The sequence below is a fragment of the Anarhichas minor genome, unplaced genomic scaffold (genome assembly GCF_050575085.1).
Source record: "Anarhichas minor isolate MPS153535 unplaced genomic scaffold, ASM5057508v1 ptg000021l, whole genome shotgun sequence".
NCBI classification, from domain to species: Eukaryota; Metazoa; Chordata; class Actinopteri; order Perciformes; family Anarhichadidae; genus Anarhichas; species Anarhichas minor.
Window position 1 is genome coordinate 4352474 of NW_027466467.1, and position 26521 is coordinate 4378994.

A 26521-nucleotide genomic window follows, 5' to 3' on the forward strand; every position below is an offset into this window, starting at 1 on the left:
AAAATACAGAAAACATAATTAACTGGATAAAAGCTTTATACATTCAGTTTATTTACTAACTTGAAAGCTACACAATGTTTAAAAAAATCCTGAATATCAGAGAGTCCAGCTGGCTAACGAAAAAAAGTTTACAAAATGCATCGTGATTCATGATAACGAGACAAAGATACCCGTTTAAATGACGAAGGACTAGTTTAAGTCGGGTCCCTCTACCTGACCAACACACAATTAACTCCAGTATTTCCAGAGTATTGACTATCGAGTGTTAAAGTCAGTTCAAGTGTTCTCAGTTGCTATAATGTGCAGATGATAAAAACTCTGCCTGTATTGAAATTAATTAAAAACCCCAATTTTCTTACTACAAATACAAAGTTAACACGATTTGATAGAGTCTAGTGGCACATGTTTCACTATTTTTAAATTGATTCCCAAAACCTCAGAACAGAAAGCCTGCATTACAAACTGAAAGTGTGGAGTTTGAAAGACGATGGCATTTTCCAGGAGGCTCAATGAAAGACACGTGCAGTGCCTTTGGAGCTTGATCCGTATCAGGTACTACAAGTCAGGATATCTGTGCTTCTGCTGCACAGATCTTGACCACTAATCATCATAATCTCTTTGTAAATCATTCAACTTCACACTTCATTGCTGGAAAACCTTTAACTCCGCAAGCCCTCACAGTGTCAGCAAAAAGTGAGTCAAAACTTTGACTTAGTATCACAAAATGTGGATTTAGAAAGTAATTGTGAAATACTTAGAATGTCAGAATGTTAAGGTAATATCTCATATTTTGGATTCAAGATGAGTATCATTGTTAATCTTTCATGCCCCCCTCCTTCCTTTTTTTTCTGCCATGAGTTGACATGGAAAATTAGATTATAGAGAAAAACCAACATCACTTCCTTTGTGTCCTTTGTGTCGGTGTGAGTCTCTCTTACTGACACTCAACTCATCACAGATGTTTAGATTTTATCCACCCCCTCAGTTTAAAAGTTTAACATTTAAGAGGAAGAGTTTCCTCCCAGATGGCCGTCACCTCGTCCAATCCAGCGCGCCTATAAAGTACAGTTCATCTAAGTCACCAGCACAGAAACCAATCGCTGATCATCAACCAGTTTAGGGTCCAATCAGCTGCTTCCAGCTCCACCAGCAGCTCCATCGCTCCCTCTGCAGGCAGACTGATATTACTGACTGTGTCAGCGTGTAATCAAATGTTATTCATATTAAAATAAAAGCCCTTTATCATACAGTCAATTCTTTTATTGAACTTGTAACTCATAATGTTCCTCCTCTTCCCCCCCCCCATGCACAGTAGGTGGCGCCCTAAGAGGAGAGAGGGACATGCTGGAGTGCATCGGACCTCTGAGGGTCGTGGTACTCAGTTTCATCCTGACTGGCAGGATAATTAGGATGAGGAGGAGGAGGAGGAGGAGTGGCTAGAGTAGGGGACACAAATGTAATACAGAAATAAGACAGTTGTAATACTCATTCTGTAAAACAAATGTATTTATGTAAATTGAGTTTTGATCGATAAAGACTTTTTTCTCACCTGCAGGAGGAACCACAGCAGTCATCCATTTCCACAGTTTGTCAAGAGCTTTAGCTGCAGCAGGAGGGAAACAAATCAATGTCAAGCTTCAGTCAAAATTGCGGAAAACGAATAATTCAGATTTTCACAGTTTTATCACACAGTTTAATACAAAAGGTTCAGTCTCAGTAACGACTGTAGTTCATCTCAGCGCCAGCAGGTGGAGCTGATGCTGACTGAACTGATGGTTCAGAGTCTCTGAAAGGAAGAGAATTACTTTAAGTGATGAATTAAAAGTTAAAAGTAAAGGTTTAAATAAAGGTTGAACAGAAATACATTTCAAAATCTGAAAAAAATGTAAATAATTGAACTATTTCAAATCTTTTTACTGCAGTTTTTTTTTCGTTCAGTCCTTTTTGAGTGTGAATATATTTACAATCTGCATGAAAGAAGGTCCGGTTCAATAACACTTACATCTCCTGGGAAGACAACCTGCTGTTGAAACCTCCGGGTTTGATCCAGAATCTGAACCTTGTTCTCCACTAAGATACTCTCCAGGTTCTGCTCCATGTTCCTCCTCAAGTTCCTCTCCAGATTGTGGTCCAGCTTCCACCAGGAGAAAGACTCGGTCCAGCAGGTGGTCCAGCATCTCTTGGGCTTTGTCTGGCTCGGTTCTGATGGTCAGGACACGAGTGGGATGTCCTGCTGAGATCCGCAGCTCTGTGAGGTTTCTAAAGAATCAAAACCCAGAGAGACGCTTCAAAACTCTAAACCCCAACACACATTAGGACCTGCAGCACTGCTCTGGGGCATGAGCAAGAAAGTAAACACAGGGAAAAGGTCCTGGGTTCTAGGTTAAGGTTGAATGCACTTTTTTTATGAGTTTATGATGTTTGTTTTTATTATTTTTTGCTAAATGCTATGAAAGTATTGAAACACTCAATCCATAGAGCAATCCACACAGCCGGTATTCAGAAACTTTGCCTTTAAACAAGCCATCACATCTATAAATGGTCAGTATATGTATATATATATATTTCACAGTTTCAAACATAAACATTCTAAATGTGTCCCAGTTTATTTCAGGTTGCAGTTTTATGTGAATGACATCAGCTGACAAGAAGTAAACATCAACCCAAGCTGTTGTCTAGCAGAGAGTTTCAGAGGGTAAATACAGGTATGTGTCCAGACAGACACCAACAACTTTTAAGAGTTTTTTGAACATTAAAGCATGTAAACATGACATAATTTCACCGGTTAGCTTCTAGCACGTGTTGATTTTGCTCAATACGCATCATGATATGCAAAGCGGGATGATTAAGCAGGGTATTATTTAGGGCGGGGCTACCTTGTGATTGACAGGTCGCTACCAGAGCCGTATACAGCTTCTCTACGTCCTAATATGGTCACTTCCGTTCACTGGTTGCAAAAAACAAGTTGGGGATTGCCAAAGTGCCAAACTTGAGGGTTCAAAACCACAGTCCACGAACCAATGGGTGAAGTCACGACGACTACGTCCACTTCTTATAGAGTCTTTGGTTCTTACCTGTTTCTGCTGTGTCTGAGGATCCAGCAGAGAACCAGCAAAACCATCAGGACCAGCAACAGAACCAGAAGGGAGATGATCAAGTATTCAGAGGTCATCGTCACTCAACTATCTGAACAGCGGGCAGCAAGGGGCTTTGCTCCTCAACACAACACACCTGTTTAGGGAGGAAAAAGTAGATTAACATTGAGGTTTAAAGCTTATTCTTGACCTCGAAACCAGCAGTTGAGAACATGATCTTACCACAAGGTCCACTTAGTAGCTCTTCTGGAGCTTTTGACTGTCTCACAGAATCTTCTTCATAAGAGCGAGTTTTAAACCTGGACTTTAAAGCCACCGTGGATAATAACTCTTTAAAGTGCTCAGGGAAAAATGGAAAGTTGAACTTCTACTATTCCAGCACAATTGAGAAAACTGCCTCTGGTGATGAAGATCATGTGATATGACAGAAAGCTCCTGAACATCTACAACATAGACCTCGAGGTGAGGGTGTTTTCTCAATAGCCTAACATTGCTTTCTCTGATCATTCAACTCATCTTTTTAAAGATGGAGTATAGATAAATAATCAGGATGTTGTTGATATTGTGGCTTTAATAAAAACCACAACCTCTACGGGACAATAGTAGAACTTCACACTAGTAGCCTGGAGTAACAACAACAAGTCAGAGTAAAGAATAACATTCATTCAGACATTATTCTTCAAGCATGTAATGATTATATGTTTAACTTACCTGCCTCTCCTGTTGGGATCCTGTAAGTTGAAGTCAGTCAGTTGTTCAGAAAGTATTTCGAAAGACTCAACAGTTTGAAAAAGTTGAAAGTAAACATTCTGTTTTGTTTACATTTCCTAAACCAATCAGAACTGGATAAACAGAATATTATGTCTGACAGGAAACCTTTCTTTTCTGGCAGCATCTTCAGATAAGAAACCTTTAATTTCTACCAATAACGATTATTGGCCTTTTCCAGAGAAAGTCCAGCAAGAAGCTGTTCAAATGTCACGTTTTTTGCCCCCTCAAATCGATTGTTGTCAATGGTTGCTTAGTGATGGCAGGCGTGACAGGAGTGTAACCCTTAGTTCTTATTTGCCATTTCAAAATACTGTTTATTGGTTGCATATATAGTTATTTTTTATTTTATGTCTTAGTTTTGTCCTTATTGTCCCTGAAGAGGTTGGGGGTTCTTCCCATTCACTTCACTACAGTCAGAGTTTGATCACAGCAGCATCTAGTGGACATTAGAGGAACTGCAGCCGATCACACGACAGCTCAACACAAGGAGGAAACAGGAAGCGGTTTGTCAGCATGTTATTTATTCAGATTAACGTTGATCAGGAAGGCAGTGAATGTTTTTACAAAATAAAATGTACAAGAGAAGAATCTTTAGAAAAAAATCTTTGTCTCATATCTTTTTATATTAAAGCACCATCAGATAAAATATCATACATCAATACTTACACTCAAATGTACCCCGATAGAGAAATATTAGGTTTATATAAATAAAGTGTTTATTACAGCAAAAGGACAAAGTAACATGAAGGACAATGAAATACGCAAAAGCTCTAGAAAATGTTGTAAATACAACAATCAATATACATACACAGTGTGTGTGTGTGTGTGTGTGTGTGTGTGTGCTCAGACAGCATTATTGGTGGTGTTATTATTGATATCCATCCTGCTGATCAGTTCGGTCACTAACTGCTGCACAGTTTGAGAGCGCAGCCGGCCGACTTCGAGGACGTCCTCGTGGTTCACACTGTCCGAGTCCTCGTAGCTCTTCACCACCTGACACAGATCAATCAATCAATGAATCAGTGAATCAATCGGTCAATCAATCAATCTATATAACACTGTCACATCATATCACACTGAGTCAGTTAATCATTCAATTAAATCAGCATGTCAGTTAATCAATAAAGCAATTGATTCATTGATTAAGTAATCAATTAATAGCTGGTGGAGTTGATCGCTCTTAATAATCAGGTTGATTTGTGACTTTGTGTCAGTCACAATGGATCGAAACGTTGACGTATTGATCGGTGTGTTTACCTTGTTTGTGATCAGAGAGAGGCCGAACACTCTCAGACCGCAGTGAGTCGCCACAACGACCTCAGGAGCCGTACTCATACCTGTAAACACACAACACCTGACGTTACCGAGACCACAACAGTACGACTGGTACTGAAGAAAATACTGTGAATAATACTACTGTTACTGTTAGTACTGACACAAACACTGTGATGATAATACTGTGAATAATACTACTGTTACTGTTAGTACTGACACAAACACTGTGATGATAATACTGTGAATAATACTACTGTTACTGTTAGTACTGACACAAACACTGTGATGATAATATTGTGAATAATACTACTGTTACTGTTAGTACTGACACAAACGCTGTGATGACAACACTGTGAATAATACTACTATTACTGTTAATACTGACACAAACACTGTGATGATAATACTGTGAATAATACTACTGTTACTGTTAGTACTGACACAAACACTGTGATGATAATACTGTGAATAATACTACTGTTACTGTTAATACTGACACAAACACTGTGATGATAATACTGTGAATAATACTAATGTTACTGTTAATACAGACAAACACTGTGATGATAATACTGTGAGTAATTCTGCTAAATCATCAGTGTTTTTTCTTTATATTGTGTTTGTAATGAACGCTGCAGCATCCGTCTGGTTTCTGTGTGTGTGTGTGTGTGTGTGTGTGTGTGTGTGTGTGTCTTACCGACAGCGTCCACTCCGAGTTGATGCAGCAGTTTGGCCTCAGCGATGGATTCAAAGTTTGGCCCCCCCACCATGGCGTACACGCCCTCTTGCATCAGGCCGGACACGCCCAGCTGCTTGGCGATGTCCATCGCGAGGCAACGCAGGTCTTTGTCGTAGCAGGCTGACATGGCCGGGAAACGAGGCCCGAACCTGTAAACAACAAATAATAAACAACAACTGAAACAAAACCCTCAACAACAAAGCGTCAAACTTCAATACTTTGTTTTAATTACATCGACTGCGTGTTTCACAAATAAAACGTTACAATACAAAAAAAATTAAAAAAACAACTGCGTGACAAACAAATAAATAAGACAACCAGCTTCATCACAAACACATAAAAAACGATAAACAACACAGGTATATGTATATGTATATACGGGTGTGTCTTACTTGTCATCGTTGGGTCCGGTCAGCGGGTTCAGACCGACCAATCCGGGGAAGTTGACGTGGTCTTTGATGATCATGATGTCACCGGGCTGGAGGCCGTCGGCCAATGCGCCGGCAGCGTTTGTCACGATCAGAGTCTTCACCCCCAACAGCTTGAAGACTCGAACTGGAAACGTCGTCTGATGAGGAGACAGACAGACGGACCGACAGACAGACAGACAGACAGACAGACAGACAGACAGACAGACAGACAGACAGACGGACGGACAGACGGACAGACAGACAGACAGACAGACAGACGGACCGACAGACAGACAGACAGACAGACAGACAGACAAACGGACGGACGGACGGACAGACAGACAGACAAGTATCTCGTCATAACTATGGTAATCATTTGTCTCTAAAATATAAGGTCATGTTTTTTTTTAATCTTAAAACATTCAGGCAGCAATTACATAATCCACAATTGTATCAGTTAGAGCGCCAACTAGAGGACAGACACACCAGAGAGAGAGAGAGAGAGACTTTGTGTGTGGGTGTGTGTGTGTGTGTTCGTGCGTGTGTGTTTCGGAGTTTGGGAACCCAGCTCAAGTCATGCATGAGTTCGATCACATGCAGCCTTTTAGCAGGCTGTTCAATGCTGGTATTGTTTGCCTTTATATCCCAGAAACACACACACACACACACACACACACACACACACACACACACACACACACACACACACACACACACACACACAAACACACACACAGATCAAGTTCAGTCTCATGCTGCATTATGTGTGTTACACCAAGGTTTGCGTGACTGAAAAGGTTTAATCAGCTCACATGCAGTGTGTGTGTGTGTGTGTATTTATTGTTTATTGCTCTGTTTGTATTACTAAGAAACGTTAATCATGTGAATTGGTTGAAAATATGTGATACTTTTCTACAGCACTGACAGTTGTTCCAAAAGACAAAATTACCACAAGTATATTCTTAACCTTTGGGAAACACGGATGTGTGTGTGTGTGTGTGTGTGTGTGTGTGCGCTTTTGTCTTTGGGAGAGCTGAACTGAGTTTTAGAACGTGACAGGTGAAGTTCGGATGAGGTTTAAGTTAACGAGAGACTCACAGGAGACGTGTTTAATAAATAATTGCCCAAATTGAGCAGCAGAGGTGGAGAAACTCCAGAAACACTGGATCCTTCATTGTTCATGATGCAACTCAATCTTTCATTCGACCCTCACTGCCTCCAAAACAGAATGAAGTACGAGTATAAAGCCACCGCCAGCAGACGGCTAACTTAGCTTAGCATAAAGACTTAAAACAGGGAGAAACAGCTAGCTGTTTCTTGTCTCTGGCAGGACGCTGGTGGTAGCTTCATATTCACCGTACACACATGAGAGTGACATCAATGTATAAAGTTTATCCCCCAGAATGTTGTACTATTCCTTTAATGTTAGTTAAAAGTGTGTGTGTGTGTGTGTACCTTGCAGAGTGAGTGTCCTTCATACATGTGGAAGCGACCCTGCATGCACACACATGTCCTTCCCTTCAGCTCCCCGAAAACCAGACGACCTGCATGACCCTGCACTGCAACACACACACACACACACACACACACACGCACAGAGTCAGGATTAAGGTGAGAGACATAGTGATGCTAATTGACACACAACAATCGACATGTAAACCTCAGAGTATTTTATTTTCCTGTTTGGTGGAGCTATGCTAGCGATTTCCCCCAACTTCCAGTCTTTGTGCTAAGCTAGGCTAAGCAGACAATCTTGGTTTTTCTTTCTTTTTTTTGCATGTGCAGTTATATTTTTTGATTTTGCTTATGTCTACATCTGTCTACATCTGTCCTCCAAGCATTAATAGCTCAAAATAAAGCTGAAAGGAAGTGTCTCAATGAAACAGAAAAATTAGACAGTAAAATAGGGCCTAAATGGTTCAAATATAAATAGCTTCTCACAAAGTAGAAAACAAACATTTTACACATGTCTACATCTGCTGTTCAGTTTGAGGAGGTTGGTGAATATTTGTCTGATTGAGCAACGATCTTTGTCGGCTCTTTTCGATCAGTTCTTTGATCCGCAGTCTGCTCAGCTTTGTGGACTAAAAACACAAACAGTTTGTGAATTCAACACAGACGAACAATTGACGATTTAACATCAATTTTAATCTTATATCTCACAAAACAGAGGGCATTGATTATAAATGTGGACTCCTTAGGTCCTTTAGAGGAATTCAACGGTTGTATAGAAAGTAGAAGTTAAATACTAAAACATGGACTGTTAATCAATACATGAAATGAAAATATCTTAATTTACAGACTGTTGTTTTTATCAGTAAATGTAAGAGATATGTGAATAAATATGTGGGGAACAGCTTTGCACTGTTTACAGTTGTCAGTCAGTAATGAAGTTACTCATCAAATATCATTTAATATTGAGAGTATTAAAATAGTGTATATTCAGAGTACCTGTGCTCAGTGGGAAGCCCGGTATGTCAGAATAAGCGAAGGAGTCCTGACACTTGAGCGCGTCAGCGAGCATGCCCAGTCCGGTCCCGCAGATGATCGCCACCTCGGGGCGGTGCCTAGTCTGAGACCTCAGCCAATCAGCTGTCTTCTGGTATTCGTCATGACTGCAGACAGGAAGAAGAGGAGATTTTTTTATTAAATTAGGGATCATTTTTTAAGTGTGAATACACAAAGACCTCCACTGCAAAGTCCTTAGATGTCATGTTCACCAAAATACAATTATAGAAACAGTGCAATGAAAAATACACTATCAGAGTTCTAACCCGGTGTAAATATCCTTTTATTTTGAACTCGTTGAACTCGTAGAAGGTTAAATAGCGTAGAATAGAAAATAATTCTGGAACCAGCAGGTTGTCACACTTTAACTCTACAAGGAAAACCTTTATAATAACCTTTACATTCAGTTAGAATCATATAATCTGATTAGACCATGAGTTTGTTTACATCATCATCTGAATGCTCGTGCTTCTTGTCCGGCTGGAAACACTGTCGTGTTTACGTGTGACAAAAGACATGAAGTATCAGGATGAAATGCAAGATAATGTGCAACTGAGCAGTCACAAACACACTGATATCAGTGTTTTCCTTTCTCAAAATGATTTGTCTTTGAATAAAGTAAAAGTTTGACATTCTGGGACATTGGCATAATCGCTGTCTGATGAGAAGATGGACACCACTCTCATATCTCATGAATACAAATCTTAAACCAGCGGGCGGGTTAGCTTAGCTTAGCACAAAGAATGGAAACAGGGGGAAACAGCTAGCCTGTCTCTGTCCAAAGGTCACAAACCTAACACCACCTCTAAATATCACGAACTAACACTTTCTCATTGATCCGTACAAAATCTGAGAGTGAATACGTCAGTTTGCCGGATTACGTGGGATTATGTGCCGGACGATTTTTATTTCTCCACAGGTTGCCACAGCAACTGGTCAGAATCTGGGCTAATAGAGCTGCAACAGGCTGGAGCTATTTCGCTTAAACCAGTTAAACAGAATTCATCAACTCTGGCGTCTCGATTTGTTCACAACTGCAACGAAAGAGCACGACAGCTCTGATTCACGACTCTGACTCTGGTTTCTTTCCAACGGTGGCCGAGGATCATGGGTGTTGTAGTATTTATGTCAAAGTGACGAACAAAACCTGGTTTCTCAGGAAACATTTTGACAAAAACATTATAGGATAGATACATGGTTGTGTTTCTAAAGTTGAGGATATCACTTGCAGTGTGAAGGATTTGTTGGCAACAAGCGGTAAAGTTGTAGACTGCAATTAACTAAAACTTCTCCCGTGTGTTAGTCGCGTCAACTACGGTGGCTGACACGAAGATATACTTATTAATATTTTATTCCACTACTGCCGGTAGATCCCTCTAAATGCTACAGGGTGTACTTTAAAGAAACTATACACTCTTTACTCTATACAGCCGGCGTTTTACAGTGAATTTAGTTGTAAAAATCCAGTACTAATAAAAATACTTTTCAGTTCCCACCGGTACGTAAATGTAGGCACAGAGGAAGAAAACAAGACTATAGGGAACAAGGGAGAAACAATTTGGCATTTTAGAGGAAAATAAAAATAAATTATACTCTTAAGTATTTTTCTAAATACTGTGATTTTGCCAAAGCTCCTTTTTGTTTTCTTACTTTAATCCAACGTTTTGGTAGAATATTGTTCCTCTTAAGGACCAGTAGGAACCACCAAGTATTTTATTGATATCTGGTTCATACAATGAAATAACACGGTAAACTGCAGGTTATTAACAATAACAAGAAGCTCTGAGATTAATCTGAGGGGTCATAAACTGATTAACAGGACGAGAAAGCAGAAAGAAAACATTATAAGGATTTTTTCTTTTTCATTTTTTCTTGTGAATAACTGAATAATAGTACCTTTTATGAAAAAAAAAATGTTTTGGTTGAACTGTTCACAGTAGAAATACGCAGTGACGACGGGTCATAGGCCAAAAGCTTTAGGAAACACTGGTCTATTGCTATAATGAGAGGAAGAGGACGTTGATACACTATAATGAAACAACAATAAAACAATAAAACATACATTGGTAATAAGATGTCATAAAGAAGTTTTCTTACCTGATTTGTTCTTTGCTGTGCATGATGGATGAATGACAGACAACCGATGATGATGATGATGAATACAGAGCAGACCGATGTGTGTGTGTGTGTGTGTGTGTGTGTGTTTCCGTCACTAACTGTGTGTGTGATTGTGTGTGTAAGTGTGTGTGATGGAGGGACAGACAGTCAGAGTGCGGCCAGCCGACAACACGATCAGCTTACATATTCACCGGTCACATTCTCCGGATTGGTCGACAACCATCAGCTGCAGCCAATGGAGACTCTGCGTTGTAGAAACATGTGTGTGCGTGTGATTTTTTTTTCTTTTTAATTGTGTAAGTCTGTTCTTGCATCACGCCCCCACTGACAGTAACGTGACTTTACTTCAGTTTTCACTCTGATTCTGATGCCCAACACACAGACACACACACACACACACACACACACACACACACACACACACACACACACACACACACACAGTCAGAGGTTAACTGTGCGTATATGAATGGATAGTTTGGAGAAGAAGAAAACAAATATTTACAGACACAATATGAACTTGTTGCACTTTACGTTTTTTTCTATTTTCTACATTTACTCCGTCACATTTAAAAAAAAACTTTTTATTTTACGTTTAGAACTTTACAGATTGTGTTTAATAATCCAAAAATAAAATCAACAAATAACTTCTGAGGTATTATTGTGGATAAGACTTTTTTGATCCTCAGTAGTGAACCCACAAACTATGAAGTAATTAAAATGAACCATGAACACATTAATGTATCAATTTAATTGATACATTAATGTGTTCATAAATTATAATACATGTAGTGTATTTAAGAAAAATTATAAAATTATAAAATTTGTGATTCTGTTTAGGCCAGCCACTGATCAATTATTATAATGGAGTAATAATATATATGATTCTGATTCTGTCAGTCTGCATAACGAGTACTTTTACTTTTGGTACTTTGTTAGTAAAGTTATAAGTAAAAGTCTGAATGCATGACTGCACATTTTAGAGTAACTTTCTATCAATGGAACTCTGAGGTCCAACAGATGAAATCCATCATATCTCCACCTCTGAAAATCATTAATTAACGTGTTACATTGCCTATAAATATCCGGGTGCAAAGGACACACAGACGTGTCCTTTGTTGAACGGCTGTGTTGAACAGTTTGCACTAGTTTGTTTAAACCTGTACAAAAACTGAAGTTTTACGCAGCGTTTTAGGTTTATTTCTTGACTGGGACCAATAACGTCTTGGTGTCTTCACTGTTTTCCTGGAACCTGCAGTGAGTCCTGTTGGGGTCAATAGTTGATAAGTGAAAAACTAGTACACTGATCAATAATTCTCCCAAAGCCACACCGTCAACAGATCAACCTCAAGGTCTCCTATAGATTTCACCAGCAGGTGATAATGTGACTGTTCAGGTGTACATTAACAACCTTTACAACCTGCTCGCACACAGCAGGTTATCACTGAGGCTATCAGCTTGCTAGCTTGTTTGTACTTTATTAGTTTGCTTGAAGAATCCGCCATTCATGTTTATCTTGTAACTTCATTTTAAAGGATTCAACTCAACACGTGTGGTTGAATGTGCCAAGTATCAATAGCTGCCTATCAGCTAGCAGGTCAGCGATTCAAAGTGTACTTGTAGTTTCAAATGAGGTTTAAAATAAATCAACGTGTAGCACGTTTGCATCAGTTAATAAGTTAAATTTGTCGACCTGAACCGATCAACGACCGCCAGCCCCCGACTAAAACTCTTGATTCAGCCAATCGGAGCCGAGATGTGGCGGCTTAATGAGCAGCAGCTCGCCGGCCCGTTCTGTTTTACAGTAATTGAAACTCTGCGTCGAGCCTCATGACCGGTTACACACCTCACATGCTCCCCTGCTGCCGCTCTGATCAGCTGCTAATGAGGCTCATGTGGGTCCACTGGACGAGGACCAGAGCTGGACGAGGACCAGAGCTGGACTGGAACCAGAGGGGCCGTGCAAACTGACAGGAAGTGAGCCTTAATTGGTCCCTCTTTGAAGTCACGCTACAGTGCGTTTGTGTTGTGAGTCCATCAAACTAGAAAAGCCTCAGTACATTTTCACCGGCAGATTTTTAAACACACATATTCTTTTAAGATTTATTTTTGGGGCTTTTTTGCCTTGAATGGATCGTGACAGTGAAGAAAGGAGGAGAGTTAAGGGCCACGAGTAGGATTTGAAGACAGGCCGCTGGAGTAAGGACCTGGGGCTAACCCACTCTACCAGAAGAGCTACCGAGCGCACAACAAACACAACTCTGTCCAGAATTAAAACCTAAAATCAACTCGTCACGACTACAAAAAATACAAAAATCTTCAGAGAATTTAAAAAAACAAAAAACTTCAGAGGTCACATTGAGGAGAGAAAAAAGTTTCACGTGACAAATCAATCTTTGTGTGTGTGTGTGTGTGTGTGTGTGTGTGTGTGTGTGTGTGTGTGTGTGTGTGTTTTAACAGGAGCCATGTGGAAGCTGGTTAGCAGGTTTATGGACGGAGCACAGCTGGTGGTTAGAGGCACACAGAGTTATATTGAGGACAACATCTGGTATTTTACATGATACATATACAGTTTATGTATATAAAAACAAATTACTCGTTTTACATAAAGTCAGATCAGAACCTTAATATCAGCCCGGTATCATGGCAGGTGGGGAAATAGTGGTTTTGTTGCCTAAAGCTAACTTTTTTTAAATTTGAACGTCATTTTGTCTGAGCAACACGAAAAAAAACAGACAATTCGTGTTTTTGTACATGAAACTAATCGATTTTTGACTATTTCATGAACTGCCGTGACACTGTTGTTAATTTGGAGGACTGGTTGTTTAGTCTTGTTGGTATTTTAAAAGTAAAAAAAAAACACAGCTCATTATTGGTTCTTCACGGAGTCACTTCACCTAATTTACAAATAATGTAACGTCACCATTTTGAATTAAACACTTTAATGAATCATCAAAAGGGTGTTTTGGGGGGCAGAGGACAGGAATAATTCTCCACCACATCCCCAAGTTTATTTTAAAGAATTCTGATCAGCTTTAAATAACAGATCAATTTGTGTCATTTGACTTTTTTTCCGTCACATGTCGAATGAATGAGCCGAACGCTCAACATTACTGCGTTCCTTCACCTCAGTCGAAATGTGAAAAATGTGACCGTGTCCACTTAAATGTCATTCAGACATTTGGCATTCCTGGACCTATGTGAAGTACGAGCAGTCTGTCGTGTCCTGCGTATACTTTAACTCCTGCTGCCTCAGCTCGACGAGGCCAGAAAATATCTGAGAGGAGCTTCACACAACACAGTTAAACTAGTCGTAGTAAAGATTCCTATTGTTCATCCTGTGTGAACGATGAGGGACAACACCCTCATCATCCTCACAGTTCTGGGATTTTTACAAAGACTCTATATAAGAAGTGGACGTAGTCACAGTGGTGTCACCCGTCGTTTGAGAACATTTTAAGGCCTTTAGTACGGCATCGTGGCCGTCGCCATCTTGGTTTTTCGCAACCAGAAGTGTAACGAGAGGGTGGAGCTAACCGAACGCTGAATTAAACGTTTTTAGGCGACCAAAATGTTACAATTAACTTCCATGAATGGAAAACACACTGTTAAAGTTGTGAGAGGAAAAACACAGACAACTCCCACACCGAGGTAGAGACCTGTCAATCACACAAGGTAGCCCCGCCCTGAAGCATACCCGACTTTATGGTCTATTTAAGGAAATAAATCATTTGAGAAGTAGGGTCATTTTCTGTCAAAAGGACAGTATTTCCCTTTATAGTAAAAGTACAAGTACCTTAAACAAATACAGTATTGTTGAAGGTACTTGTACACCTTAAGTAAAGTACTTCAGTGAATGTACTTGGTTACATTGCACCACTACATTAAACACTCACAGCAAACACCAACAATGTTTAGTCAAAAACATAAATGTTGCCCAGTCTGTTGAGCTCTGCATGTTTTAATAACAGATAAAAGTTGTGTCTTTCATTGCTCTCGGGGACTCGGTCATAACGTCTTCTGTCTCTGTAAGGAGGTCGAAGTGACGCGTGTCTCTAAAAACAAAGCGAGTGAGTAAAATCTTGACCGCGTCAGAGAATATTTCAGATTCTCAGAGAGTCGACTCAGACCGTCTGCTGCTTCACAGACTGATGAAGGAGGTTGTATTTTGTTTCTGGCTCAGTGTGACGTCTGAATGACACAGCAGCAACTATAACTTTAAATAATAATATCCTACATTGACTTATCTAAGTATGACTAGTTCGTACTGTGTTAAATCAGACACATTTTTATTTTAATACTATAATTTAAAAGTGCACTAAATGTAGCGACACACATCGTGGTTTTATTAATGTTCACGTCTTCACGTATGTTTTGTTAATGTCGAGCAGTTTGTGTGTGTGCACGTGTGTGTGTTTTACTGGGTGTGACAGACGGTCAAAGTTCAAAGCTCAGGGGTTGAGATGTGACGTAATAAATTATGTCATCCATATTGTGATTGTGGAGTAGAAATATAAGTTCCTTAAGAAGCTGCAGGCTCGAGGAGGATTGTGAGGTGATTGTTTTTTAGGAATAAGGAAGATTGTATGAATAGAGAGATCCTCACAATCCGACAGGGTTTCATTTAAACTCACACACAGAATTATATTTGAAGACTTGTGATCATCACTTCATGGTCACACGTTTGGATTCCACTGGATTGTATTACAGTTTCAACAAGACCAGGACTTTCTGCCTCTCTCACACGGGACTGTCTGGACATTTTTGCAAAGTGAGGACATTTTTGCGAAGTGAGGAACATTTGTTTAGAGTGTAGAGTCATTTCATGAAGGAGAGACACTTTGTAGTCTAGAATGTCATCCAGATTTACCTTGTGAGCTGGTGGAGTTTGTCTCCCTCTGGTGGCTGAAAGTTGCTCCTCACATTTCATTCAGTCCTGTTGAATCAGACAGAAACAAACACAGACTGAACTTTAATCACACGGCTGCAGATCAGAGTTTATACGAGTCCGATGTACATAAATCAACTGGGTTGTAACAGTAGAGTCACAGTAGAGTGTTGACAGTTTGTGTGATCTGACTAAAGTCCTTCACTTTCTGGAGCATCTGAGTGTCATTCATCACCAAAGAGTGTGTGTGTGTTGCATCATGCAGACATTCTGTGCAATTCCCAAACACGCACACACACACACACACACACACACGCACGCACGCACACACACACACACACGCATATTTAAACTCGTATTTATGCTGCTGAATAAAAGTGTGTTTGTGTTGATACTGAGCACCTAAATGCAAATCGGTTTTAAACTGTTTATATATTTACTGTAACAGCGAATCAAAATGCTGCCATCTCATGACCTCCATTTGTTATGTTAAGAGGAAAACGTTAACTCTAATCTATTTTTTAAACAATCAATTACTATGATTTGTTACGGCCCAGCACTGCTTATCACAACACGAGAAAGTGACATTTACTTTGATCAGCTGACAGCAACAACAGATCTTTCAGATTTCAGTTAGAAGTCATCATCGGCATCATTAGACTTCAACCTGCTGTGTTCCCGATGCTCCTTATGAAGTTAACCTGATAATGGAGTTAATTATTTTCATACTTTATCACACTCTTCTCTTCGCTAAATTGTGTCTCAATTTAATTTCACAACACGACGACCTACAACATTTAGATTTGATGTTTTCTGAATCCTACAGAGCGCCTGGAGACTTGAAACATTATGAATTTTATATTTAATTTTTGTTTGTCTAAAAGTGGTTGAATTGAAATATGATTAGTCTGAAGAATACTGCGAGGATGAGGAGGATTTCATTCGGCCACTCGAGTCCTGAACCCGAGACTGTACTGAGGACTTTACACATGATTTATAATTCATCCACCTGCCATACATTCGTGTTATACGGATGTCATCACCTTACATTGCATATATTATTATGTACTGGTTGAATTTTTTTTAACTCATTACAGGCTATATTGTGCCTCTGTTTCATTTGTATTTTATTAATCTATTTGTTGGATTAATGCTGGGGAAAGGCATCTAACAGTTTCAGTTTCACTTCATGTTGTACTGGGTTTGATTGTATATGTGACAATAAACTTGATAGGATTCATTAAATATCTATTTTTAATTGTTAATGTCAGAACAATTAAAAGCAACACAAATCCCCAGAAAAATATTAACCTCAGTGGTCGCTACAGCCGTGTGTTTATTTCTGTTTGTATATTTAGTTTCTCATCTCGTCTGAACTGTAGTTCCAGGTGAATTTATATCATTCAGTGTTCACTGTCGAGTGAATTAAATAAAAAATAACATTGAAAATGAATAGATGAAAAACAAAAATGTCTTTGATTTCGTTTGAGTTCACTTCATTGCATGAATGTTAGAAACTTCAATGTGTGTGTGTGTGCGTGTGTGTGTGTGTCTGTGTGTGAGAGGACGTGAAGATGGCTGCCGCTGTTAATGCAACTGTTATGGATGTGACATCATGGCAGTACGAGGTCAACACACACACCCACACACACACTCAGGAACAAGTCAACACTCTGTAACTCTTCTGCAATCAGATGCTGACTTCATCTTTCAACCAGCCTCAGTGTGTGTGTGTGTGTGGGGGGGGGGGGGGGTTGTGTGGGAGTGTTTGTGGGTGTTTGTGTGTGTTGGTCAGCATTGCGTGTTGATTGCACCTCGTTACGGCAGAAAGCAGCCGGATGGTGATGGAGGGAGTGTGTGTTTGTTTGTTTTGTTTGCTTCAGTTGGAGATGGGTGAGAGAGAGTGTGTGTGTGTGTGTGTGTGTGTGTGTGTGTGTGTGTGTGTATGGTATTGCCTCAAGTTGCATTTGATGGTTGCACAGGAGAGCAATGAAACCACGGCCACACGCACGCACACGCACGCACGCACACACACACACACACATACATACACATACAGATACACACACACACACACACACACACATACATACACATACAGATACACACACACACACACACACACACATACATACACATACAGATACACACACACACACACACACATACACATTTGAGAGTTATAATAATAATAAATATTTGATGTTTCTTCTATATTTACTTTATTTAGGTTTTTACAAACTGCCATAGTGTTTACTCCCTCGTCTTGATGCTGAAAACTTTAAACTTTTTTCTCGTCTAGAAAATTCAGACAAACGTTTCATTTATCATTTATTTTATGTATTTAACACTTTCATTGACCTTCTTTTTTATTAAAGTCATTAAAACTTAATCAACTGAAGATTTAAATGTCAGACTATCTACTCAACGAGTCAGTGAGGACAAAAAACTAAAAAATCAGTCCAACCGACGAATCGCATTATCGTCCTGGAGTCTTTTACAGCAAAAGAAATGTTCAACATCACACCGAGATGAGAATCAGTTTCGTCACGTTGGAATGTTTTTAATTCAAGTTGTTTCAGGAAAGTTCTAGTTTTGTTATCTGGAAGTCTGACTCTTACAAAAAACATCAAGAGTCGGGATACACGTTGACAGGTCACCAGACGGATATGGAAAACCGAAAGTGTTAGTTAGCTAGCAGGCTAATTCCACCATGCTACAGTTACAGAACATAAGAGGCACCACATGAACTGTTACCCCTTCAATTACTGGCCTAGTACTAGTACTAACCTAATGTGGGAGTGTCTTAAACTTTCATTCTCTCTTCCTCTTCTGGCGATCAGGGGGCGACTCCTCTGGTTGCAAAACAAAGTCTGATTGTATAGAAGTCTATGAGAAAATGACTCCTCTTCAATACAGCATGATGTTCATTTAGTAACTTGTGGTCCCATTCAGAGTTAAATAGACAACCACGGCGTCTCTGAGTCACTCCTCTGCACTCCAAAATATAGTAACTGCCGTTCCCCGGTTGCAAAAAGCCAAGATGGCGACGGCCGTAATCCAAGATGGCGACGGCCAAATTGACGAACTCGAGGCTTCAAAACGGCAGTCTACAAACCAATGGGTGACATCAGGATGACTACGTCCACTTCTTCTAGTCTATGCTTAAGACCGTTACAAAGTTAATGGATATGATGTTGTATTGTCAATGCACAGAGTTTTAATCCTCCCACAAGCCGTTAACAAGAGAGACTTCCCCCTCACTTTCATCCATCTCATGAGATGTGAACGCTGGTTGTTCACTGAGCTGCAGCAGATCTTTATCCATCAGATCTTTTTCTAAACCCGTCTGATGAGAACAAACGCTCGCTCTCCGCTGTTGTGATGATGATGATATTATGCTGCTTCATTTTGGTAAATAAGGAAGAGATTTGAGGGTCACAGGGGGGGAAAGAATGTGATGCTTAATTAGCTGCTGATGCAACACACCTGGGGAGATGCTCATGAAGACGATGAGTCGTGTTGAGAGGTTCATTTGTTTCATTCATAAGTCGTCAAAAAAAACAGGAGGGTAGCCCAAAACCACGAGGAGGCCGACAAGCAGGGACAGTTAGCCGGCCTGCTGGAAGGTCGAGCCCTGCAGCTGCAGGTGAGTCACACCTGTTGACACAGATAACACCCAGACAAAGAAGACAGGAACATCATCAAGTTCATCTGCAGCAGGCAGAGCTCTCGGGCGGTGGTGCAGAGAGACGTTGTGTTATACAACATCAGAAAATGTCTCAGACACAGTTTTAGTGCGCCGTTTGACTTTGAGGCAAATCTTGATTGAGGTAAAACTGTAACTTCTTCTTTCTTTGATTGCACGCGTTCATCAGCACTTAAAGGAGTCGCACAGTTAAAGCAAAAAAAAGTGGAATTGAATCCCAGAAATGTCAACGGGCCAGAAGAATAAAACTGCAAACAGATGAAAAGTCACAACTAAAACTCTGTTTAGCACAAAACCAGAAATATCAATCAAGCCGACAATGAAAAAGTGCGAAAGCAAAACAATTCTATTTATCGTTGTGTCCTTACATGCTTTACTGATATTAACGTCAGAATGATCATCAAAGATTTCCTTTATCATATCTGAACAAAGAGCTTCACAATACAGGATAAAAACACTATTAACATGAAAATAAAGTGACGCCTCCGATGAAACATTTACTACAACAAAAAATCTAAATTCAGTTTCAAAATGCAGCTTTGATTGACATTTTACAGTCATTAAAAAGCAACTTAACGCCCCCTGAACATCTTGTTTTTTCTGCCCTTAGCCTAATTTAAAGAAAATCAAAACCGTAATAGCTTTAATGAGGAAATATACAGAATTCAATAAAACAGATTAAATGCTCCAAAAGATCCTCACCAGCTGTTCTTTAAGACACGCTGCTGTTATTTTATATTATTTTATATATTATTCTTATTATTAATAATATCAAGAATATTAAGAATACAATGTGTGGACGTGGGACTCCAAAATACATTCCAGTTCTTTCTTTAACAGACACAGTGACGAGGTTAAAGGTCAGACTCCCCATCTCACACACACACACAAACACCGCGCACACACACACACACACACACACAGAGTCATGTCACAGTGGATGGAGTCGTCATGCCAACAGCAGACATTACTGCTGGTTTCATCACAGAGACAATCCCAGGCCGGCCTCACCGCATGTGTGTGTGTTTATAGAGATGTATTCCCCTCTCTCTAACACACACACACACACACACACACACACACACACACACACACACAGGCTAATTTTCTTCTTATCTCAGTTTTGCATCATCCCTGGTGACCTTTTTGTGTGTGTGTGTGTGTGCGTGTGTGTGTGTGTGTGTGTGTGTATGCGGGTGTGTGTGTGCGGGTGTGTGCGTGTGTTTGTGTGTGTGTGTGTGTGGTGGAAGATTACAGACTGAACCGAAGAAGTTGAGATGAGATCAGATTTCATATATAACAAAAAAACTCTTAATTTTTATTTGAATGACAGAAATTAGAAACTTTAATACACAAATCAAACACTCCACAGCCATGCTAGTGGTTCTTAGGCAGAGCGATGGTTGAAGCTAAATGCTAACAGGCCGATGTGTTGCAGGTATAATGTTTACCATGTTCACCATCTGGTTTACTATGTATCTGGTTAAGCAAGCTAAATACAATACGTCATCACTAATGTTGCAGCTGGTAAAGGTGGAGCTACTTTTATTTACTTTATATACAGCTGGGTAGCTTGTACATTCTTTTCTAAATCTATAATATCACATCATAATTTAGTTGTTAATTATATATATTTCTTTATCATAAATCAGAATCGGCAAAGTAACTAGTAACTTAAAGGTGTTTAATAAATGTAGTGGAGGAAAAAGTACAATATCTGCCTCTGAAATCTAGTTGTATAGAATAGCATAAAATAGATATTCTCAAGTACTCTTGACTCCGTCTCAGGTGAAGTTTTAATCTTCATTCTGCAGGAACTGCTCCAGATGTCGTCCTCCTGTCAGTGAAAAATATTAAATATGATAAATGTATTTAACAACAGCTAGCTATGTGCTCATCTTGCTCTTGGTGCAGAGTCTCCTTACTGAACAGAAGTGTCTGCAGCGCTGTACATCTGTGTGTTTATGTGTTTAACTTCAGCTGACATGACGCAGGGCCACTGATTTAGATGAAATTTAGATGATTGTGAACTGATCCCAGCTCAACAGACTTGGGGGTGAGGTTTGTCTTTCCAGTAAGAAATAAGAGAACTGGTATCAGATAAGTATCAGAGAAGTTAATGACACTCGTACCTGAACCACAGAGACTCTGCTCTGTTTGTAGGCTGATGTCTGACATTCCTGCGTCTACATTTTGAAAGTATCCAACTGGAAAATCCAGCCCAATGTTGCCAACTTTTCCAATGTAAGGAGCTAGCAACATTAACTCCAAAAGTTGCTAAATCTAGCAAGAAAGTTCTCAAGTCCTCAACACTGACAGTCCGTCCCTTTAGTCCTTCCTCCAAAGCCACTCCCCCAAAATTATAATTATGAACGTAAAAAACAAACTGTTATTTTGTAAGCAGCTTGTGGAAGACTCAGACGAAGAGGAATGAGTGCACAGGCAAAATATGTGCATGCAGCCGGACAGGAAGCAGGCGTCAACCACCAGTTCTGAAAAGTGAAGCCAATGTGGAGAGCTTTAAACTTGCATTCTCTTGACTCCTCTGGTTGCAAAAATAAGTCACACTTCTATAGAAGTCTATGAGAAAATGACTCTACTTCTCTCTTGATTTATTACCTCAGTAAACATTGTAAACATGAGTTTATGGTCTCAATCTCTAGTTTCAAGTCTTCTTCAACACAGCATGATGTTCATTTAGTAAATGATGGTCCATTTAGAGTCAAACAGACCATAAAGCAGGGTATGCTTTAGGGCGGGCTTACTGTGATTGATAGGTCGCTACCAGAGCCGTGTACGGCGTCTCCACCACGGCGTCATTCTTCGTCTCCTCCGTTCACTATTTGCAAAAAAAACAAGATGGTGAGTTTAAGTATTTCTATTTTTCTCTTGACTTGTAGATAAAGTAGAATGCTGCACATTCCAGTCTAATTTATGGTCATTGAGTGTAAATTGAACCATTCTAAAATGACATGTGACCACGTGCAAAAATGGCCGGTAAATCTATACAAAAACTTAAAGGTCTCATATTGTGAGATTTTCAGATCTTTTAAAAAAAATCATCATCTTGGTCTCGGTGCTATATGAATACTGTGAAAGTATCAAAACGCTCAATTCATGGAGAAATATACACAACCCTCAGCTGACAGGAAGTAAACATGGAACCAAGCTGTTGCATTGCAATTCAGTTGAAAAGTGCTAAAACTGAATACGGGTTATACAGGTATATACACACAGACAGTGTGAAAAATGAACTTTAAAGCATGTAAACATGAGCACAATATGTCTCCTTTCAAAACTCCTGGAGGTGAGTTGGGCTTAAACAGGTGAGACTAACTCGCCCACATGGCAGTAAGGTATTTGTCTAGTCACGCAGTACCAGCTTAGCTTTCTAACCCAAAGACAAATCTTTTTCTATCGGAAACGTTAGTGTTAGCTGGTTTAATCTGTCTTTAAAACACTGGATCAATACGCTCGAGGATACCGTGACGTTGAATCCCCCTGAAGCTTAAACGGTCTCTTAAAGCTCCCTCTGTTCCACACATTCAAGATGCCCTGAAGCAAAACACACAGGGAGAGAGGGAGAGAGAGAGGGAGAGAGAGAGAGAGAGAGAGAGAGGAAATGGAAATGGATTTAAAGCACACACACATACTATCACACACACACACACCATGCCTCACTCAGGTGGCGATCAAAAGTTAAACATCACAGCAGCACAGGTGATAATCCTGAAAACGAGGACAGTGTGAAAGACAACATGTATGTCTGTGTGTGTGTGTGTGTGTGTGTGTGTTTCTCAGCATGTGTGTGTTCTCGTGGCGGGCCGTAGTTGAGTCAGACACTTGGCCTCTGATTTCATCACGTTGGTTATGAAAGAGACAGTAAAGTTTAACACACGCGCACACACACACACACACACACACACACACACACACACACACACACACACACACACACACACACACAGTGTTCATCATCCTCTGTTTCTTCAATATTTCATCATGTGGCGTAAAAACACACTAACCATGTAGAGATAACCTGCTGTGTGTGTGTGTGTAACCAGGTCAGTTGGGCTCTCCACCTGTCGTTTGGAATCTGTCCAATCAGAGCAGAGCTGACTACACACACACACACACACACACACACACACACACACAGAGTAAATCTACATAATGAAGATAACCTCATTTCCGTTAGAGCAGCAGGCGTCTGTCTGTGCTTCCTGCTGGAGATTAATGTCTCACATGTCTCACATGTCCATATGTCCATGTGAACACTATATACTGACTGACATTACTGCACACAAAAACATTAACTACGACCCCGTTCCATTTACTTGGCCCAGGTGCCTTTGTATTGTGCATGCTGGGCTCACCGGAATGGCCTTGACACTAAATACAACAGCACCATCATTAATGAATCCATTACACCTGTGCTTAACCTGCAATTATTTACAAAAATGGAGACAAACCACATTACCTGACCGAACAACAGGTGTCTTAACTATACACCTGACGTGGGTCACATGCACCGCTCTGAGCCAATCATTTCAGACCATTTACCTGCTGTCCAAGCCACTTGTCTTTAAGTTCATCTAAACAGATTTTTAGCAAAAATGTTGTAAATGAGCAGAAAGGGAGACAACTTTGCAAATAACTGCAATCATTTTTTAATATATATATTTATATTATATTATGAATATATGTCAACATTTCCCTTTAAGATGAGGATGTTAATTTTGAGCAATACAGTAGGAAATATTAAAGTTTTTTTCATATGATTTGCGATATCGCACATGAGCAATATTTTAGAAGTTATTCTGTATAATATCAACTCATAATCCGAAGTCAGGAGATCAACATGGAAGTTATTTAAATTCATCCTCACATGAATGTTTGTCGTTTCATGACAATCCATCAAACGGTCGTTGAGATATTTCAGTCTGGATCAAAGTGGCGGACGGACACGAGGTCACTCACCTGTGTGGTGAGACAGGTGAGACAGGTGAGACAGGCGAGACAGGCGAGACAGGCGAGGGAAACCCAGTTTGGAAAAAGGCAAATCGTGTCACACGTGTCTGAATGTGGAACAAACTCTGGCGAACAGGTGAAGTGAGCAGCTGCTGAGCCTCAGACCCACAGATTAAGGTCAGAGGTCAGCAGCTGGCTGCAGCTCTGCAGGTCACCTGTTCAGGTGTTATAAACAAGACAGTGAGGGGTCCATTTCTGTCAGAAGAAAACCTCACATCTATTGTATAATATAATACTATGTATAATATAATATAATACTACTACTGTATTACAACCATGAGAGGAAAAAACATATGTACTGCATTACAACACCATTACTGTCAGAAGAAAACCTCTCATCTAATGCATACAATACTATTACTGTATTATAATACTATTACTGTCAGAAGGAAACCTCATATCTACTGCATTATATACTACTACTGTGAGAATTTAACCTCACATCTAATATATGATGTAATAACCTTTCATATATATATAACTATCAGCTGTTTTAAAGTAAATCTCTGACTGTTGCAGCTGCTGGCATCATCACTGTCTCACTGTCTCATATATCCTCCTCTCTTCTTCACATGGTTGCTAATATAACTTCTTAACACAACTTGCTAATGGAATAATTGTTGTTGGTAAACACTCTCACAGAAAATGTTGTTTTGGTAGTAAACTAAAAAGAGGTGTCGCACTAAATGTTAGCTCTCCAAATACTTTCTGTAACTGAGCTGCAATAACAATCTAGAAGCTGTGACTCAGGTTAAATGAACGTGTTATAGTGATAGTATCGCTCATTCGCATAACAAGGAAGCGGTTACCATATCTCAAGAATCAAACTATGTTAACTTGTAATCATGTGTAGTGTCAGCTATCCTCAGTGGTGGAAATTAAGTATATCAAGTACTGTATTTCAGTACAATTTTGAAGTAATTGTACTTTTTTTTGCTACTTCTCCTTACACTAAAGAAGGATGTTACATTTTTACTCCCTTACATCTACTTGATACCTTTAGTTACTTTGCACATTCAGATTGAAGTAAACAAATACAAATAACATATAAATTATGATGTAACAGCACAAGTTACCCAGCAGTACATCGAGTCGTTAAAATGAGCTCCACCTTTACAAACTTCAACATTAAAGTGATGAACACTAATGCTTAAAGCCTTATCCAATAATAATACCATATACATTACATACTGTCAGAAGAAAACTTCATATCTACTGCATTATAATAGTATTACTGCCAGAGGAAAACCTCGTATACTGCATTATAATACTACTACTGTCAGAGGAAAACCTCGTATACTGCATTATAATACTACTACTGTCAGAGGAAAATCTCATATCTACTGCATTATAATAGTATTACTGTCAGAGGAAAACTTCATATCTACTGCATTATAATAGTATTACTGCCAGAGGAAAACCTTGTATACTGCATTATAATACTACTACTGTCAGAGGAAAATCTCATATCTACTGCATTATAATAGTATTACTGTCAGAGGAAAACTTCATATCTACTGCATTATAATAGTATTACTGCCAGAGGAAAACCTCGTATACTGCATTATAATACTACTAATGTCAGAGGAAAACCTCATATACTGCATTATAATACTACTACTGTCAGAGGAAAACCTCGTATACTGCATTATAATACTACTACTGTCAGAGGAAAATCTCATATCTACTGCATTATAATAGTATTACTGTCAGAGGAAAACTTCATATCTACTGCATTATAATAGTATTACTGCCAGAGGAAAACCTTGTATACTGCATTATAATACTACTACTGTCAGAGGAAAACCTCATATACTGCATTATAATACTACTACTGTCAGAGGAAAACCTCATATCTACTGCATTATAATAGTATTACTGTCAGAGGAAAACTTCATATCTACTGCATTATAATACTACTACTGTCAGAGGAAAACCTCATATCTACTGCATTATAATAGTATTACTGTCAGAGGA

General features: G+C 39.5%; 1 protein-coding gene and 1 long non-coding RNA gene across 2 annotated transcripts; both read right to left on the reverse strand.

The window, feature by feature from the left end:
• Nucleotides 1-4709: 4709 nt before the first annotated feature.
• pnp4a (purine nucleoside phosphorylase 4a) lies at nt 4710-10918 on the reverse strand. Its single transcript, XM_076096081.1, has 7 exons — nt 10896-10918; nt 8742-8905; nt 7746-7849; nt 6273-6448; nt 5839-6029; nt 5124-5203; nt 4710-4859 (listed from the first exon to the last, which is right to left on the reverse strand). Exons 1-7 carry the CDS (start codon nt 10916-10918, stop codon nt 4710-4712), a joined length of 888 nt encoding a protein of 295 aa, XP_075952196.1.
• Nucleotides 10919-20807: 9889 nt separating this feature from the next.
• LOC142954785 (uncharacterized) lies at nt 20808-25763 on the reverse strand. The gene is made up of 3 exons (XR_012955751.1): nt 22279-25763; nt 21901-22005; nt 20808-21350 (listed from the first exon to the last, which is right to left on the reverse strand). It is a non-coding gene; the product is annotated as an uncharacterized LOC142954785 (long non-coding RNA).
• Between the last annotated feature and the right edge of the window lie 758 nt (nt 25764-26521).

What these genes read in the sequence shown, in the direction of transcription:
- pnp4a (XM_076096081.1), bottom strand. Translation starts at nt 10,918, where the DNA reads ATGCACAGCAAAGAACAAATCAG. An exon ending in CACAGCAAAGAACAAATCAG is followed by an intron (nt 8,906 to 10,895) that starts GTAAGAAAACTT and finishes TCCTGTCTGCAG; the next exon opens with TCATGACGAATACCAGAAGA. An exon ending in AAGGACACTCACTCTGCAAG is followed by an intron (nt 6,449 to 7,745) that starts GTACACACACAC and finishes TCTCCTCATCAG; the next exon opens with ACGACGTTTCCAGTTCGAGT.